The sequence below is a fragment of the Lissotriton vulgaris genome, chromosome 4_1 (genome assembly GCF_964263255.1).
Source record: "Lissotriton vulgaris chromosome 4_1, aLisVul1.2, whole genome shotgun sequence".
In the NCBI taxonomy this organism is placed as follows: domain Eukaryota; kingdom Metazoa; phylum Chordata; class Amphibia; order Caudata; family Salamandridae; genus Lissotriton; species Lissotriton vulgaris.
In genome coordinates this window covers 1,953,767,314-1,953,783,409 of record NC_141691.1, presented here as the reverse complement: position 1 = coordinate 1,953,783,409, position 16,096 = coordinate 1,953,767,314, and the positions used below count along the sequence as shown (strand labels likewise).

Genomic DNA, 16,096 nt, shown 5'->3' with positions numbered 1-16,096 from the left:
TGGCAACTGCTTGAGATAGTATTCCAACCCATCGTTCTTTTCCCCGCCGTGCTACCTGAGGTTAGACCCACCCATATGTAAATCTGTCTTGGTTCTGTTCCATTAGGAACCGCCCAACCTGAACGGCCAAGCTAGGCCCTCTCAGAACCGCCTACACAACTGAAAAAAAGAAAAGTGAGACTGGATATATGGGATTAGAATCTGAGGTTAATAGAATTTATAATCATTATTTCAGGTTGTAGTTACACACGTGTCGTTTTTATTATACAAGTAGGTCTACACAGCTACCTTTATTATGCGCAGTGCATTTATGTATTTGAAGCAATATAGCAGAGCAAACATACAAGGTGGAAACAATTGTATTACCTATGACAGATCCATTGAGAAAAAGTGCTACACCAAATAGGACTCCCACGCACAGAGCGAGAATGAAAGGCCGCCGGCGGCCCCAGCTGAGAGTGCAGCGGTCACTTGCAGACCCTATCAGTGGAGTGAAGATAAGGCCCAGAATGGGGCTCAGGAACCAGGTGAGACTGTAGTACTGTTCAGGAAGACCTAGAACACAGCAGAAAGAGGAAGGGTCAGAGAAGTACTTCTTCAGGCACAGGATGACATACACCATAACTGGCGGGCTCCCACGAAGCTTTAGTAACACAGTAAAGCTTTTGAACAATATTCAGCATGGAATGATCTGTACACTGAGGCCGTTGCGTTTCAGAGGTGCTCCGGAGACAGTCGTACTGAGCCAAAGAGTACGCAGAGGCCAAAGAACATATGCAGGAACAACTGACACTTGCTTTAAACGTTGGCGTTTACTAAAAACTCTCTAATTTCTGGAAGAAATTCTCAAAATAAGGAGTAGAATTTACCAGCTGAACTTCCTTGACCACAGGTCGTTCTCATAATGCAAAGGCATCTGCTTATTAGTACTTTTATAAGATTGCCTTTCTTTAAAAAAGTTGCATACTTAAAAGAAGCATGTGGCATATCTGCATTCCGTGTACATTCTAATGACAAGAGACAAGTTTATCATCAATAGTTACCGCCTATTCAAATACCAAATACTTTTAAATATGTGATTAGTAAGAATGTGATGAAGTTGTAAAATCATTTTACAGAACAAGAAAGGGAAAGACCTTACCTGATACTTTTCTGATATACAAAGGAGAATTCACATACCTTTCGAAGTAGTTCTATGTCAACTAATCTATATTATTATTCTTGAATACTGAATTGCCTCACTCACGTGTGAGATCCTGGAACACTTTTAGAAGCGGAGAGAAAAAATACTCTCCAATAAAGCAAAATAATGAAATGCATCTGAACAAGCAATTTTTTCTTTATATTTTGCACTTTAAAAAACAACAATTAAGGAGAATAATCCTAAAAAATGTAATACAAACGTAAAATGGAGTTTAAAAACATGCATCAGCTATGCTGCTCAGAAACACGATTTTTTTCCTTAATCCTTTTTAAAAGTTAGGGAAATTAAAGTAAATTATTGTTACAGGCATACCGCTTGGCAATATAGCTTAGCACAGAGAACACAAGGGCTGTCTCTTTAAGACCCCCGAAGGCCAACACAACCACACACAGTGACAGTTAGTCATCCCAGTTCTTTCTTAAAAGGATCACCGAATGCAGGTCTCTTCATTTCATGTCCAACTATCTAACAGTATGCTTGTGAGTGGCATATTGGATTCTTCACTTGAAGGTTTTTAAAATCTACTGGGTTTTCAAACATTTATCTCTCAGGCAAGTTGGTTTTAAACTAGGTCTTTCTCAGTCATTGGACACGGCCTTTTTCTGTAAGGAATTTTTCTCTGTGTGGGTTTTAGGGGTGAATCCTTGAGCATTCTTGCTTATTTTCTTCATATGTCCATGTTCTTAGGAAACAGAAGTGCTTTTTTCTCTAATTGGATGCAGGATTTAGAGGAATAAATATCACAGCCATTACTGGGGGGCGGGGAGGGGGGGGTCTGTTACCTTGTAGAGCTGTCTGGTTCTCCAACAAGCATAAGGGTCAGAACAGCAAAGGGCCATGCAGCCCACATGCTCATACTGAACCTCAGCTGACCCTTCCACTGATACCTCAGAAATGTCCAACCGAGGTGTCTTCCCTTACTTTCTTGAGCGCCCATGAAGAAGCCATCACTCAACATTAGAGAGAGGCCCAGGACATCATAGGGAAGGCTTCAACATCATGGTAGAACCTCAGCATCTAGTCTGGTCGACAATTAATCAGCAACAGGGAATGGCAAACACAAAAAAATCTTGAAAACAGCATTGAGATGCTTAAGCTTGGTGACCTATGGAATACCAGTATATCTGATCATGCTTTTAAAAGAGTACATAAATCTATTAAACTGCAAAGCTGGACGAATGACAAGAAAAGGTGTCCAAGCAGTCACACAGGTGGCTGGTCTTGAAATCTTATGCTGCTCCAAGTGAGTCAGCCCTCCTGGAAGCCACTTACCACCGGAAGATAAAGCAAAGTTTGGTGGTACTAAGACTCAGTGGTATTCCAACATTAGATTTCCTCCCAAAATGGAAGGAAGGTGGCTAAAGAGAAGAGAAGAAATGACGCCTTTGTTATCAGACAGATGAAACTTTGCAGCACTGTATGCGTATCTGCCCCGCCCTGGCCTTAGAGCAAAAAGGTTTGCTGAGATAAGAAATTAACAACCTAGAGATCAGGTCTTGAAGGTCTGCATAGAAGGAGTCCCTAGAGCCATAGAACCCAATGCTGTACATTAGACTGGTACAGTTCCTGAACATTTTTCAAACCTTTGCCAAGGCAGATATATGGAAACAGGTAGGGTGAGAAGAACGCACTTGAAAGAACCCTTGTTGGTATTTAAGATCATGGCGGGCTGCTTGGGCCTTTTACTATAGCCGTCTCCTATCCCGTTAGGTTGAGTACAAGGCAGATACATGGATATAGGTGGGGTAAGAAGAATGCATTCAACAAGAACCCTTACAGGTATTTATGATCATGGCAGGCTGCTAGGGACTATCACTATTGCTGTTGCCTTTCCTGCCAGTATGAGTGAAAGTTTTGACACTAGTCTGCCTGTTACCCTGGTTACAGTTCAGCCCCTTCTTCATAAATTCGCATTTTGCATAGGCCTTTCCTGTTTGCCACTTTTGCACTTTGTTAGATTTCCTTATTGCAGCCCTAGCAACTCTGTATCAAAGACCGCTTTCCAAATGTTACCCTGGTTAAATATCAGCACGTTGTATGCAAATCTGCACACTGCTTAGGCCTTCCCAGTTTTAGATACCGTAGGCACTTCTGCGCTTTATGGTAGACTTGCTCATTGTAGGTTAGCAAACCTTGTACCAATGACTGCTGTCTAAACAAGAAAGTGTGATTTACATGATTGACAACTTCATTTCAGATTTTATCTATTTATATGATCTGTTTTGCATGTTTTACGTTTTTTTAATAACTAATAAACACATTTACCTAATTATCCTCAGCATCAGGAGAGGCCCTTGACATTAAGGAGGACTCCGTGATATCATGGAGGAGCCCTTGACATTAAGGAGGAGTCCATGACATCATGGAGGAGCCCTTGACATTATGGAGGAGTCCATGACATCATGGAGGAGCCCTTGACATTATGAAGGAGTCCATGACATCATGGAGGAGCCCTTGACCTTAAGGAGGAGTCCATGACATCATGGAGGAGCCCTTGACCTTAAGGAGGAGTCCATGACATCATGGAGGAGCCCTTGACATTAAGGAGGAGTCCATGACATCATGGAGGAGCCCTTGACATTATGGAGGAGTCCATGACATCATGGAGGAGCCCTTGACATTATGGAGGAGTCCATGACATCATGGAGGAGCCCTTGACATTAAGGAGGAGTCCATGACATCATGGAGGAGCCCTTGACATTAGGGAGGAGTCCATGACATCATGGAGGAGCCCTTGACATTATGGAGGAGCCCATGACATCATGGAGGAGCCCTTGACATTATGGAGGAGTCCATGACATCATGGAGGAGCCCTTGACATTATGGAGGAGTCCATGATATCATGGAGGAGCCCTTGACATTATGGAAAAGAGGAGCCCTTGACATTATGGAGGAGAGAAGCCCTTGACATTATGGAGGAGTCCATGACATCATGGAGGAGCCCTTGACATTATGGAGGAGTCCATGATATCATGGAGGAGCCCTTGATGTAGGCGTTGTGTTCTATGCCTTGGTGAGTCCTTTGAAATCCTGGTGAGGCTCTGAACATCCATGGACTCTCGACATCCGGGTGAGGTGCTTGATGTCAAGTGAGGCCTTCGCCATCACAGGCACTCTCAGCCTCATCATAGACGCTCTCAGACGCTCAGCCACCAGCCGTCTTGAAGAGGTCCACTGAAGAGTGGCATCCATGCCACACAATGAACATCCACCCCATTTTAAGGCAAACATGCCCAAAATTATAGATCACCCTGGTAAACATACTGTTGCCTTCAGGGCTTCTGCGGACATACATTGAGCAGGCCACATATCAAAGGTCAAAACTACTACTATTAAGCCATTCTTTTTTTACAGTACAGAAGATGCACATTTTATCATGAGTGACTTTTCTCTGCCTCAGTAAGGGGTGGGAAGAGTTTTGATTTTCCCAATTGCCTTGTGCTTCTGTTCAATGAGTGAAATTCTACTAGAGGTTGAAGGATTATATGTCCAGAGACTTGAATGATAGCATTTATGACTGATGAGTCTATGCCAAACAAATGGGTAGCAAGATTGATGTAAGTCCATTACGTCAGAGAACTACATTATCCAACTGCACTTCTCTACACAGAAATCTCTCAATAAACTGGTCAGGCTGTGTATTTCGAAGAGAGGCCATGCCACAAATGTTCTTTGGGATTTCCGCCCTAGCCTTCTAAGGCATAGGCTTTAACCTCATGCGCGCTAGCGCTATTCTGCTCGCACGCTGAGATTTTATGAATTGCACTTTACATGACGAGCTGGGCTCGTCATCAGCGTGCGAGGAGGCTACGCCATGACGAGCCCAGCTCGTCATGAGCGTGGAAGGGGTTAAGGATCAGAATGCCTTACAAGCTCATTCAAATACGACATTTACTAGTGAGGTGCAGATTGAATGTTTGGATATTAAATGGCCTTAATTAGATTTTTTAATTCACATGCATCATCATTTGTTTAAGGCTGAAACAGAATGGCTAGTTGTTCTGCATAGCATAGACAATCCACATTTCCAGTTCTTCAGGGCATGGGATAATCTAAAACCTGCCTAATTATCATCAAAAACGTTCCTTCTCATCCAGAGGAAACTTTAATCTGCAAGGGTCTTTTTAACATGGTGTAGTCCATCAAAGATGGATTGTCCATAATGCTTGAAATATCTGACGCCTGCTTCCTTAGGTATTCATCTTCACGGTGTATTGTTCAAAACTGTGAGGTATTTCTTTGTATTCTATGACGTCAGTCTGTCTTCCACCCTAAAGGGATTGATTCACTGGGCTTCGAACTATTTGCAGTTTCATTTTGCTTCATAGGCCCTCTCACTGTTTTATTCACAGAACCGTGACAGATGATGCCTAACTATGAAAAGATATATGTTTATACATTGAGATCAAAAGTATCTGATGGTTCTACCGCTTTTACTACTTATTTTTTATCCCTAGAAGGTTTTAAATAAGGTTAATGTCTACGTTGGTATTTTCATAACATTTTTCGATTCACATAAAGCATCTATTGCTAACCCTATGAGGTATCTGCGATGACAGCAAAGGTATTGATACACGAATGACGCAGACAAGTTCAGCATGATCTTGCACATGGTCAATTACTAATGCAGTGTCTCTGGTAGGTTCTTTAATGGCATCATTTTGGCAATGACAAGTCATGTTTGACATGCCTTGTTTGAGGGTGCTTAGTTTTCCTATACCGTGTAATGTTTTGGATACCAATGGCACGCATACTCATGGGTTCAGTTCTGAATATCGGTGGAGTTATTTTTGTGAAGTTATTTTGGCGAGGGACAGATTAATGGTGTTCTCTTTGGAAAAGTTCACAGTAGATACTCAAAAGTTTTCAATTATAAATATCTTATTACGATTTAAAACAGGTCATGTAGCTATCTCTTCAGTCAGTTGATGCAAAGGTTTTCTACATATTTTTTCATGCAGTGCGAGAAGTCAAAATCTCTTCTTGAAATGTCTATACTTTATTACTGCCTCTTAATTCACCTGCCATTTGTACATATGTTGCTGACTTTATATGTGTGTGTGTGCTATGATACAAAGATAAAAGACACATTCTCTTTTTTGTTATTATGATGTAACTGAGAGTGTTTTTTCAATTACCTTGGAAGCAGTCTGATCTATAAGGAAGGTTTTAATTTTTATTTTCTCTCTGTTGGTCAACTCTCAGTGCTTAGAAACTATTTCCTGAGAGACTGTTTTAAAAAAAAATCATGGACAATAAAATATACAAAAACTATATTGGAGAATTTTCCAGTAGACTTGTCATTCACTTGTATCTTGATCTTTTCAGCTATTTAAACAAGTGGTTATGGTTGAGAGACTAGAGTCAGGACCACTGGAGATAATTATTTCTTTATTATGACTTATCGTTGATTCCATTTCAATTGTAAGTTTGGTCTCCAACACACTCATCATTTTAATACATTCTGCTCTGTTTGTTTCCAATCATTTGGATTTTCTGCATGAAAGTCTAAATTGCACTGGTGAGTCCTGCAGAATTAGTTATATATCCGTTGCCTCTGACTTGTGGTGATATAGTAATTGTAATTGTATTTATCGATAACTACCCCTGATGAGGTACTGAAGCTCTGTCTGGCAAGTAGCACACTACTCTGGAACCTCGTTAGCGGTTATTCTAGTCAGATTATATTAATACCAGTTAGGTGTGATCATTAGTGGGGGACTATGTGGTTTCAGGAGAAGAGCTGGTGAAGTAGTGTGGCTCACTGGTTAGAGGCGGCAGACCCGAGAGCAGAGGACGGCCCGGGACCAGAGTTCAATTCCCGGCGCGGCAGGTTTCTGGACCAGGGTCAGAGGACTCGATAATTCTCTCGCCTCGGTGCCCACTCTGATCAGCGATCACACTCGGCAACTCTGGGCATTAGCTTGCCTCATCTTCACTAACGGCCCCAACAGACCGCCGGGGATGCCTGGTCTCACCCTGGAGATACCCATTAAGGGACCATCTCTCAGGGAAGCCAGGAAGGGTTTCGCAGCGGTCGAAGCGCCTTGGGACCCCCCGGGTAAGTAGTGCGCTATATAAATGCCTATACATACATTTACAGCTGGTAAGATAGCTAGACTGGCGGAGATTAGGTAATGTTTGGTTACAGGACAGGGTTTTAAAGAGGTGAGGTTGTTATCTATGAAATGAGGAGTCAGCAAATTGTAGAATTACAATAAAAAAGATTAAGGCAGACAGGCATGACACTGAGATGAGGCTTTACTCAGAAAAAGAAGGGATGCAGACGATGGGAGGTGAGAGGAGGGTCACGCTTGAAAAAGAAATGAGAGGAATCAAGTGGAAGTAGGTCAAAGTAAATTTTTCATGCAGGTTTTTAGGTGAATAGAGTGTGTTTTGGGTGTATGGTGTGAGAAGGCTTTCTGAAGGAGCAAGCGATCTGAGGATGTAAGCTGTAGAAAGAAACAGCATTATACATACTGCTTCATATCTGGGGCAGACAGCTGAAACATGCAATATTAATTAATCACATCATTTAAACATTAGGAACCCAAACCTGCTGTGTGCCAAGCTTACAGCAGCGCTTTTAATCATAGTCTGCGGTATCCCAATGTTGGTACAGAGTCTGTACGCTACAAAAGGGGAGTTGTGCCAAAAAAGGAAAAGGTCTAATTTAAAGATCTACCCTCACTATTCTGTAAAGAAAGTTTTTTTCACCCACGAACAATAATGATTTGGCACTGGCTGCGAGTGTCTTGCCAACGCACGGTCATATTTATACCCTGTCACCTAATCCTATCCAAGTGTATGTTGTGCGCGTTTGTGGCCATTGTAGTAAATCTAAGTATAAGCGAAGAAGAGTGATGGAGGCCTGTGGGTTCAATTTGAAAGCCCCTGGACTGTTCCTGTGCACAAGAAGGAGGCAGGCATGGCCCGTGCCGGGCGTTATACTGGGGCGGTGACGTCAGGCAGGAGAGGGTCAGGGTGGGGGGTTGTAAAATGTGGAATATGGACCATTACAAGTAAGTACCGATAAAAATAAATAAAACGAATTTCGTTGCCCACGCTGCATCGCCAACTGCTGCTTTGTGCAGCACACATATTATTTGCAACTGGTCATTTTTAAAATGATTGTTTATGCGAAGGAATGGACACCTTCCTGTACATAAACAATCATGCATGGCGTTTTGCTGTTTCTATGTGTGCTGCAAAATGCAACACATATAAAAACAGCAAAAACAAGGAGAAATAAAGCATTTCTCTTTGTAGCACCATGTTAAGACCTGATTTTCACTGGACTTAATTTTGGCACTGCCCCATATTTACACCACTCCTGTAAATATGGGGCAGCGTCAAAATCAATGAGTGTTGCGGCGGAACGCCCATTGCCCACCCCTTTTCCACTAAGTATATTATTTAAAGGTGCCTTATTTGCAAACCAGCGTTAAGCCACACTAAGTAGCTTAACGCTGCTTTGTAAATAAACGAAGCCCGTATCGCCACCACAAACTCAAAAAAGTTACGTTCTGGTGGCGATAGGGGCTTGTAAATATGCCCCCTAGTTTTCAGAATTTCCTGACTTCCTGTAGTTTCTAAACAATTAGCACACCATAGCAATTTGTGAAACCCCAAAAAGAATACTAGTAATTATTGCTCTTCGACAGAGCGGCAAAGAATTCCAGAACTTACTGAATGTTTTCCATCACTTCTTCATGACTGCAGAATTGCCTGATTGTGTTTTAAAAAATCTGAATGTATGCACACCTTAGATGTCTTGCGGCCATAACGGTGCACTCCGTTGGCGGCTGCTTCTTGTGGCTATTCTACTTAGAGAATATTACTGAAGACCCCTTGACGGTGAGGGGAACCACTAATTTATAAACGTCTCATGCTCCTCTTCGGTGAAATCTAGCAAACAGTAGCACAGGTTGTCTCACAAAACCGTATGCTTTTATCTGACAATCAAAATGAACTGGGAAACTCCCTGTCAGAGTGTTGCATGCTGGGACAGTGGTGTTCCACTGCTGCCGTAAAGTGACAGCTCCGTTTTTTTCCTCCATGTTAGGCTGTATGGATAGAACAACAATTACTTTTCAATGTCCTCACTTTAAAAAAGGGGGGGGAAGGATGAAATGTTTCTACATATCATAGTTGTGTACTTCATATTGCTATCTGGATGATTTTGCTCCTTACCTGGTTTTAAAGAGTGCAAAAATGTAAACTAATGGTGTCTGTTCATAGGAATTTCATTGTTTTACTTTCTTTGGGAGTTTTTCTCTCTCCACTATTAAAGTGTTCTGGGATCCTGCTTATGGGTGGGACAATTCAGTGTTTATGAATTTAATGAAGACACCTTTGACAGATATCTAGTGTTACAAGTGTTGTTTTCTTCTATTACCAATAGGGCCACACTCAAAGAATGAGTGAATGTGGCTTCACTGTTCGTGGTATCTGAGTACCAGTTTCATCCTGCGGTAAAAGGGCGCTCTGCTTTTAGGAGCCTCTAAAGGGCGTTATAAGGCACATAGTGACAGGATTGATGGAAAGGCCAACCATTCACACAGGATACCTGCTATGGGCCCACCCCTTGCAGGCGCACAAAGCTGGATATGTTCAATCGAATGAGACGGGTGGAAATGGCAGGCTCCAAGGATGCAGTCTGTTCAGGCTTATGGTGTCTACACGTGGCATCCGTTAATCTCTGATGACAAATAAACGTATTTTTTCGTAGGGTAAGAGACAATAAAGTGTCTTTCATTTTTTTAATTAGGTTTAGCGACAAGCATCTGCTCTCAAACAGAGCCTGTGTCTGCACTATAAAACACTGCCTTCTAGCAGCTATCTTGCCCCATCACTACAGAACTATGATCTTCAGACTTTCACATAGCCGCAATACTTATGGACAAAGGTGTGTTTCTTGGTGAGACTTCCCATCAGTTTTGACTGGTTTTCTTAAGCAGTCATTTAGGATAAGGAAAGACAGCGGGTCTCTACATGCAAATACTGGGAGAATAAGCTAGTTAGCTCTTGCTTCACTTTCATTTTGAATTTGCTAATCCAGATTTAGTTTCAATGCATGGTTCTTTTTTGTACCAGAAAAAAGTGTAAAAGAAAACAACGACCATTGCCTCTTACAGGCTATTCAAGACAGATCCAGTGACCAAGATCCATACCAAATGTTCACAATATGCCGGTAAGTTTACAAACAATGAGTGTAATGCAACTCATTTATACAGTCAATGGTTATCTTGAAAATGTTCTATGGATCTGGCATTCTTAAACCTAAACTGTACACCTCGGTCTTAGAACAATCCTTTTTCTCCGCCTGAAGCTGGGATTTCCATGTGTCAGTAGGCAGAGTCAACAACCAGGGCAGGCGAGTAAATGCCAATATATATATATGAAGCGGATAGCCTAACTTGACGGAATATCCTTTCAAATAAACAAACCAAGATTTTTTTCCCATAAAAAAAAGAAAGACGAGGACTACATGTCCTAGTGAAGAGAACCATGTTTAGAAATGTAAGCTGGTGCCTGATGAAGATGAACAATTGTTACTTACCTGTAAACAGGTGGTTCTCCAGTATTGGTGTCTTTCATAGATTCACATGCTTGAATATTCCCCGTCGTCGAAGTGGGAGTCCCACGGTAAATAAAATAGCAATAATGCTAATAATATATATATATATATATATATATATATATATATATATATATATATATATATATATATATATATATATATATATATATATATATATATATATATATATATATATAAATATATAAAGTATCATATAAGTAGCAAAAACTGATAAAATATGTACTGAAAACCTTTACAAAGGTTATTACATAGGAATGCATTAGAGAGAAAAAACTCATTTGTAACATATCAGTGTCATTATGTTAGTCCAAACTGCAGCCAATCAGGCTCAAGCACCCTCTAGAACCTTCTCCTCAGAAGCTCAAGCCCTCAGATTTTCGTAGCACTAGTAATAATAGCGCATGAGGAGAAAAGAGCCTCTGAGGGGAGGATGGGTGGGTCGCATGTGAATCTATGAAAGACACCAATACTGGAGAACCACCTGTTTACAGGTAAGTAACAATTGTTCTTCTCCAGTATTAGGGGTGTCTTTCATAGATTCACATGCTTGAATAGAATAGATAGCAGTAACCTCCTGGAGATGAGATTGCAATATTTCCAAACAATAGAAGAACAATATATATAGCATAAAAGCAAGGCAATCTCAAGAATGGAGGAGGGAAAGAGGCTCACCTTATTTGAAAAGATGACGAAGCACTGCTTGCCCCACTGCGGTGTCCGCCTCGTTGACAGCATCCAAACAATAATGTCTGGTAAAGGTGTGCCTGCTGGAACATGTCGCTGCACGACAAATCTGGTGTAGAGGCACTCCGGCAAACAATGCGATGGACGACGCCATCGCTCTCGTAGAATGTGCTCTCACTGGAGTAGGTAAAGGCCTGCCAGCCTGTTGATGGCAAAACGATATGGCTGAAGAGAGCCATCGTGTTATAGTCTGTTTAGTCACTGAGTGTCCTTTGCGCAGTAGTCCATATGCTAAGAATAGCTGATTGGATTTACGAAAAGGGGCTGTCCTAGAAATGTAGAATTTCAGACACCGTTTGATGTCTAAGGAATGTAGTCGCTGTTCCACAGGGGATTTAGGATCCGGGAAAAAAGTCTTTAAGAAAACTGGCTCGTTCAAATGGAAGTCAGAAGGCACTTTTGGAAGAAAAGAAGGATTGGTACGAAGTGACACTCCATCAGGTTTGAACTGCAAATATGGAGGTTTGATGGTGAAAGCGTGTAAGTCACTTACACGACGAGACGAAGTTAAAGCTAAAAGCAAAGCCACTTTCCAGGTCAGAAACTTGAGGTTTGAACGATGAATTGGCTCAAATGGAGGTTTCATAAGTTGTGATAACACCACGTTGAGGTGCCAAGCTGGAGGAGGGCGCCTTAACGGAGGGAACTTCCTGAAAAGTCCTTTAAAGAACTGTCTGATGATTCTGGATGAACAGAGAGACGTAGAGCCGTCATGACGGTAGCGTGAGATGGCCGCCAAAAAGACTCTCAATGTGGCATGTGAAAGACCAGACTGAGCAAGACTTAAGAAGAACGGTAACAGTTGTTCTGGAGTGGAACTGATAGGATGTACGTTGGAAGCTGCGCACCAATGACAGAAGCGCTTCCACTTTAACCTATATGTTTTGATTGTTGATGGAGCTCTAGCTGACGCTAGAATGTCTCTACAGTCCTGAGGTATACTTAAAGAGGCAAACTCCATGAATTCAGGTTCCAAGCCCATAATTGAAGCGTTGACGGATCTGGGTGACACACTTGTCCGCCGTCCATAGTCAGAAGATCCGGACGTGGATGGAGGCGAATTGGTTTGCATTGGGACATCAGAAGGAGTTCTGAAAACCACGCCTGTCTGGGCCAACGTGGGGCGATTAAGATCAAGCGGCAGGGTTGCCTGCGCATCTTCCATAACGTCCTTGGTACCAGTGGGAGTGGTGGAAACGCATATGCAAATAGGCCGGTCCAATCCATGAGTAGGGCATTGCCGCTGGATTCCGGATGTGGATGCCAACTGGCAAAAGCCTGGCATTTTCGATTTACTGGCGTCGCAAATAGGTCGATCTTGGGATGACCCCATTGGTGGAACACGAGGTCCAGAGTCGACTGGTTTAACTCCCATTCGTGAGTGGATGACGCAGACCTGCTCAGGGAATCTGCTAGTATGTTTGACGCTCCCGGCAAATGGACTGCTGTCAAAGAAATGTGGTGACGAAGTGCCTATTCCCAAATCCTCTGGGCCAGACAAGACAGGGGCTGAGATTTCGTGCCTCCCTGTTTGTTCATGTAGTGCATGCTGGTGGTGTTGTCTGTTTGGCTGGTGGTTCCATTGATTGGTTGGCTTATGTTTTCATTACACTTTGTTTAGGGCGATATTTGGACTTAATTTACAATAGTGGTAATACCACAGCGGAATCTGAATACTCCAGAGAGAATATTCCTGAGAGAATATACTGGTTCAGTGAGTATTAAGCCAGGCAGTGGTTTATGTATATTCTGTCACACCGGGTGAGGTGATGGTTTAATGTCAGCAGACGATGAAATATTGGACATTGGAATGTGGATACTATGTAACTGACTGTATATATTGTATATATATTTTTTGTAGATGGTTTGTGCAACAGTAGTCCTGATGATGGTCTTGGTGTGATTTGTACAGTAGAGACCGAAACGTCGACGCCCAGGCACCGTTTTGGGTTAGGAATCACCAACAACAGGATTTGTAAAAAAGAGATTGATGGATTAAGCTGACTGTATTTTCAGTGGCACTCTATGTGTATATATGGTTTGTACATATTGTACCAACGGTGTAACACACTACTAGGAATGTACTGAATGTAGTAGTGTATTCGTGTTGCCTCATGTGTTAAAGATTCTAAATAATATACTAATTACAGATATGATATAAAAGATTTGAAAATACCACGTTTTCTGATGTTCTTATGAGCTAATGTACATATATATGACAGACAAAAAGATTTAATGAGATAAAATAATACCTCAAGGCGCAATTTTTCTATGAATGTCTGTTTGAACCAGCACCGATTCTCCCTGCACCACCGGTAAGAAGGCCTTCAGCGCTAGGAAGATCGCCAGCAATTCCAGCCTGTTGATATGCCAGGTTTTCTGAGTCGCCGTCCACTTTCCTTTGATGGAAAGATCCAGGATATGGGCTCCCCATCCGTCCATGGACGCATCCGTGGTCAATGTCAGATCTGGAGTCTGGATAAGGAAAGAGACCCCTTGGTTCAGATTGGTCCGTTGCTCCCACCAGAGTAGACTGTTCTTCATGCCAGCTGTGACTGTCACCTGGTCGTTGAACGACCCCGACACCTGTCGCCATTGTAGGTCCAATTCCTCCTGAATAGGACGGGTACGTAACCTGCAATTCGGGATCAGTGCGATACAAGATGATGCCATCCCCAGAAATGACTTTAACATTCGCACTGAAACTGACTTTCTTGATCTGATGGTGGAGACCAGATGAACTATCTTCAGTCTCCGCTCGGGGGAGATGAACGCTTTTGACACGTCCGTGTCTATAACAGCTCCGAGGAATGTCCTGCTTCGTAGAGGAGTGAAATGTGACTTCTTTACATTGATGGTCAACCCTAGGGAATTGAAGAGGGTGAGACACAAGCGTGTGTCGTGATGCAGCTGATTTGCGGATTGGGATTTCAACAGACAATCGTCCAAGTAAGGAAATATCTGTACTCCCTGAAGACGCAGGTAAGCCATGACCGGAGCCAGAACCTTCGTGAACACACGGGGAGCTGATCTGAGGCCAAACGGTAGGACCTTGAATTGATAGTGGTTGCGTCCTACTTTGAATCTCAAGTACTTTCGATGTTGAGGAATGATTGGTACATGAAAATAGGCGTCTTGCAGGTCTATTGTAGTCAAAAAATCGCCGCTGCAGAGAAACCGCAAGACTTCTGACAATGTTAGCATGCGGAAGGACTGTTGTTTCAGGAAGAGGTTGAGATACCTCAAATCCATAATGGGACGCCACTCCCCCGTCTTCTTTAGAATGAGGAAGAACCTCGAATAGAAGCCTTTCCCCCGCTGTGATAGAGGAACCACTTCGACTGCACCCTTTGTTAGTAATAGTTGAACTTGATGTTGTAGTTCTTCGAGATGGGGTGGTGGCGGACCCGAAGGCGGAGATGGAGGAGGAAACTCAGTGAATTCCAAGGCGTGACCCTTGCACACAATGTCCAACACCCATTGGTCCGATGTTATTTGAGACCACTGGGAGTAGAACTGCGAGATTCGACCTCCAACATCCTGCTGAACTGGCAAGTCATTGTCGTTTGTTGGTGTTGTTGGCACCTCTATAATTGGACTTCCCTCTATAGGGTCTGGATTGTTGTTGGCGAGCAGATTGTGGATTCGAGTACCGTTGGTTTCCTTGATTGTACTGGCGGTACTGAGACTGTCCTCCTCTGGTAAAATTGGACGAGGTGCCCCGCCCCCGTGCAGCACGAAAGGGCTGTTTCTTAAATTGTAATGACCCAAGCGACTTCGCTGTGTCGGTATCCTTCTTTATGGTTTCCAAAGAAGCATCGATTTGGGAACCGAACAAAGATTCGCCATCATACGGCATGTCAATTATCATTGACTGGACCTCTTGCCTGAAAGAAGTAGACTTTAACCATCCCTGGCGTCGGAGCGCCGCCGCATTGGCAAGGATACGGAATGCAGTATTCGCCACATCTACAGCACAGTCTATAATCTCCTCCGAAGCCCTTTGACCATCTTGAAGGACCTGGAGCGCTTCCACTTTCGATGACTCAGGAAGTTGCGCAAGAAAGATGGACATGTCTGACCACATTTGTCGGTCGAAACGACCCAAAATTGCAAGAGCATTCGCAGCACGGGCTGAAGTTGAAGCCATGGACGAAAATTTCTTTCCGATTGCATCCAATCGGCGTCCCTCTCTATCGGGAGGGGAAGTGACAGGCGCTGTAGGATTACGTGCACGACGTTGTGCTGCTTGAGTCACAACTGAATCTGGCTTTGGGTGAGAGAGCAGACAAGCAGGTGAGCCAGTTGGAGCCTTGTACTTCTTCTCCAATCTAGGTATCTGGGCCGGCAAGGAGTTAGGAGCCTTCATAATCTTTTGCCCTTCCTTCCAAATAAATTCAATAATTGGTATTGTATGCACCTGTTTATACGGCTGATTTTTGAAATCATACAGAAAACAGTCTTCATCACGTTGGACCCTTGTCAACTTGAAGCGGTCCGCCGCCTTGTCCATAAGTTTATGAAAACTAGCAATGTCCACAGGA

General features: G+C 42.9%; 1 protein-coding gene across 1 annotated transcript in view; it reads right to left on the bottom strand.

The window, feature by feature from the left end:
• The window catches only part of SLC45A4 (solute carrier family 45 member 4), a 284,173-nt gene that overhangs the window by 76,543 nt on the left and 191,534 nt on the right, over positions 1 to 16,096 (bottom strand). Inside the window, exon 3 of the mRNA XM_086966277.1 lies at positions 367 to 555. Within this exon, the coding sequence (XP_086822403.1) occupies positions 367 to 555 (189 nt within the window). The remainder of the gene's footprint in view (positions 1 to 366; positions 556 to 16,096) is intronic.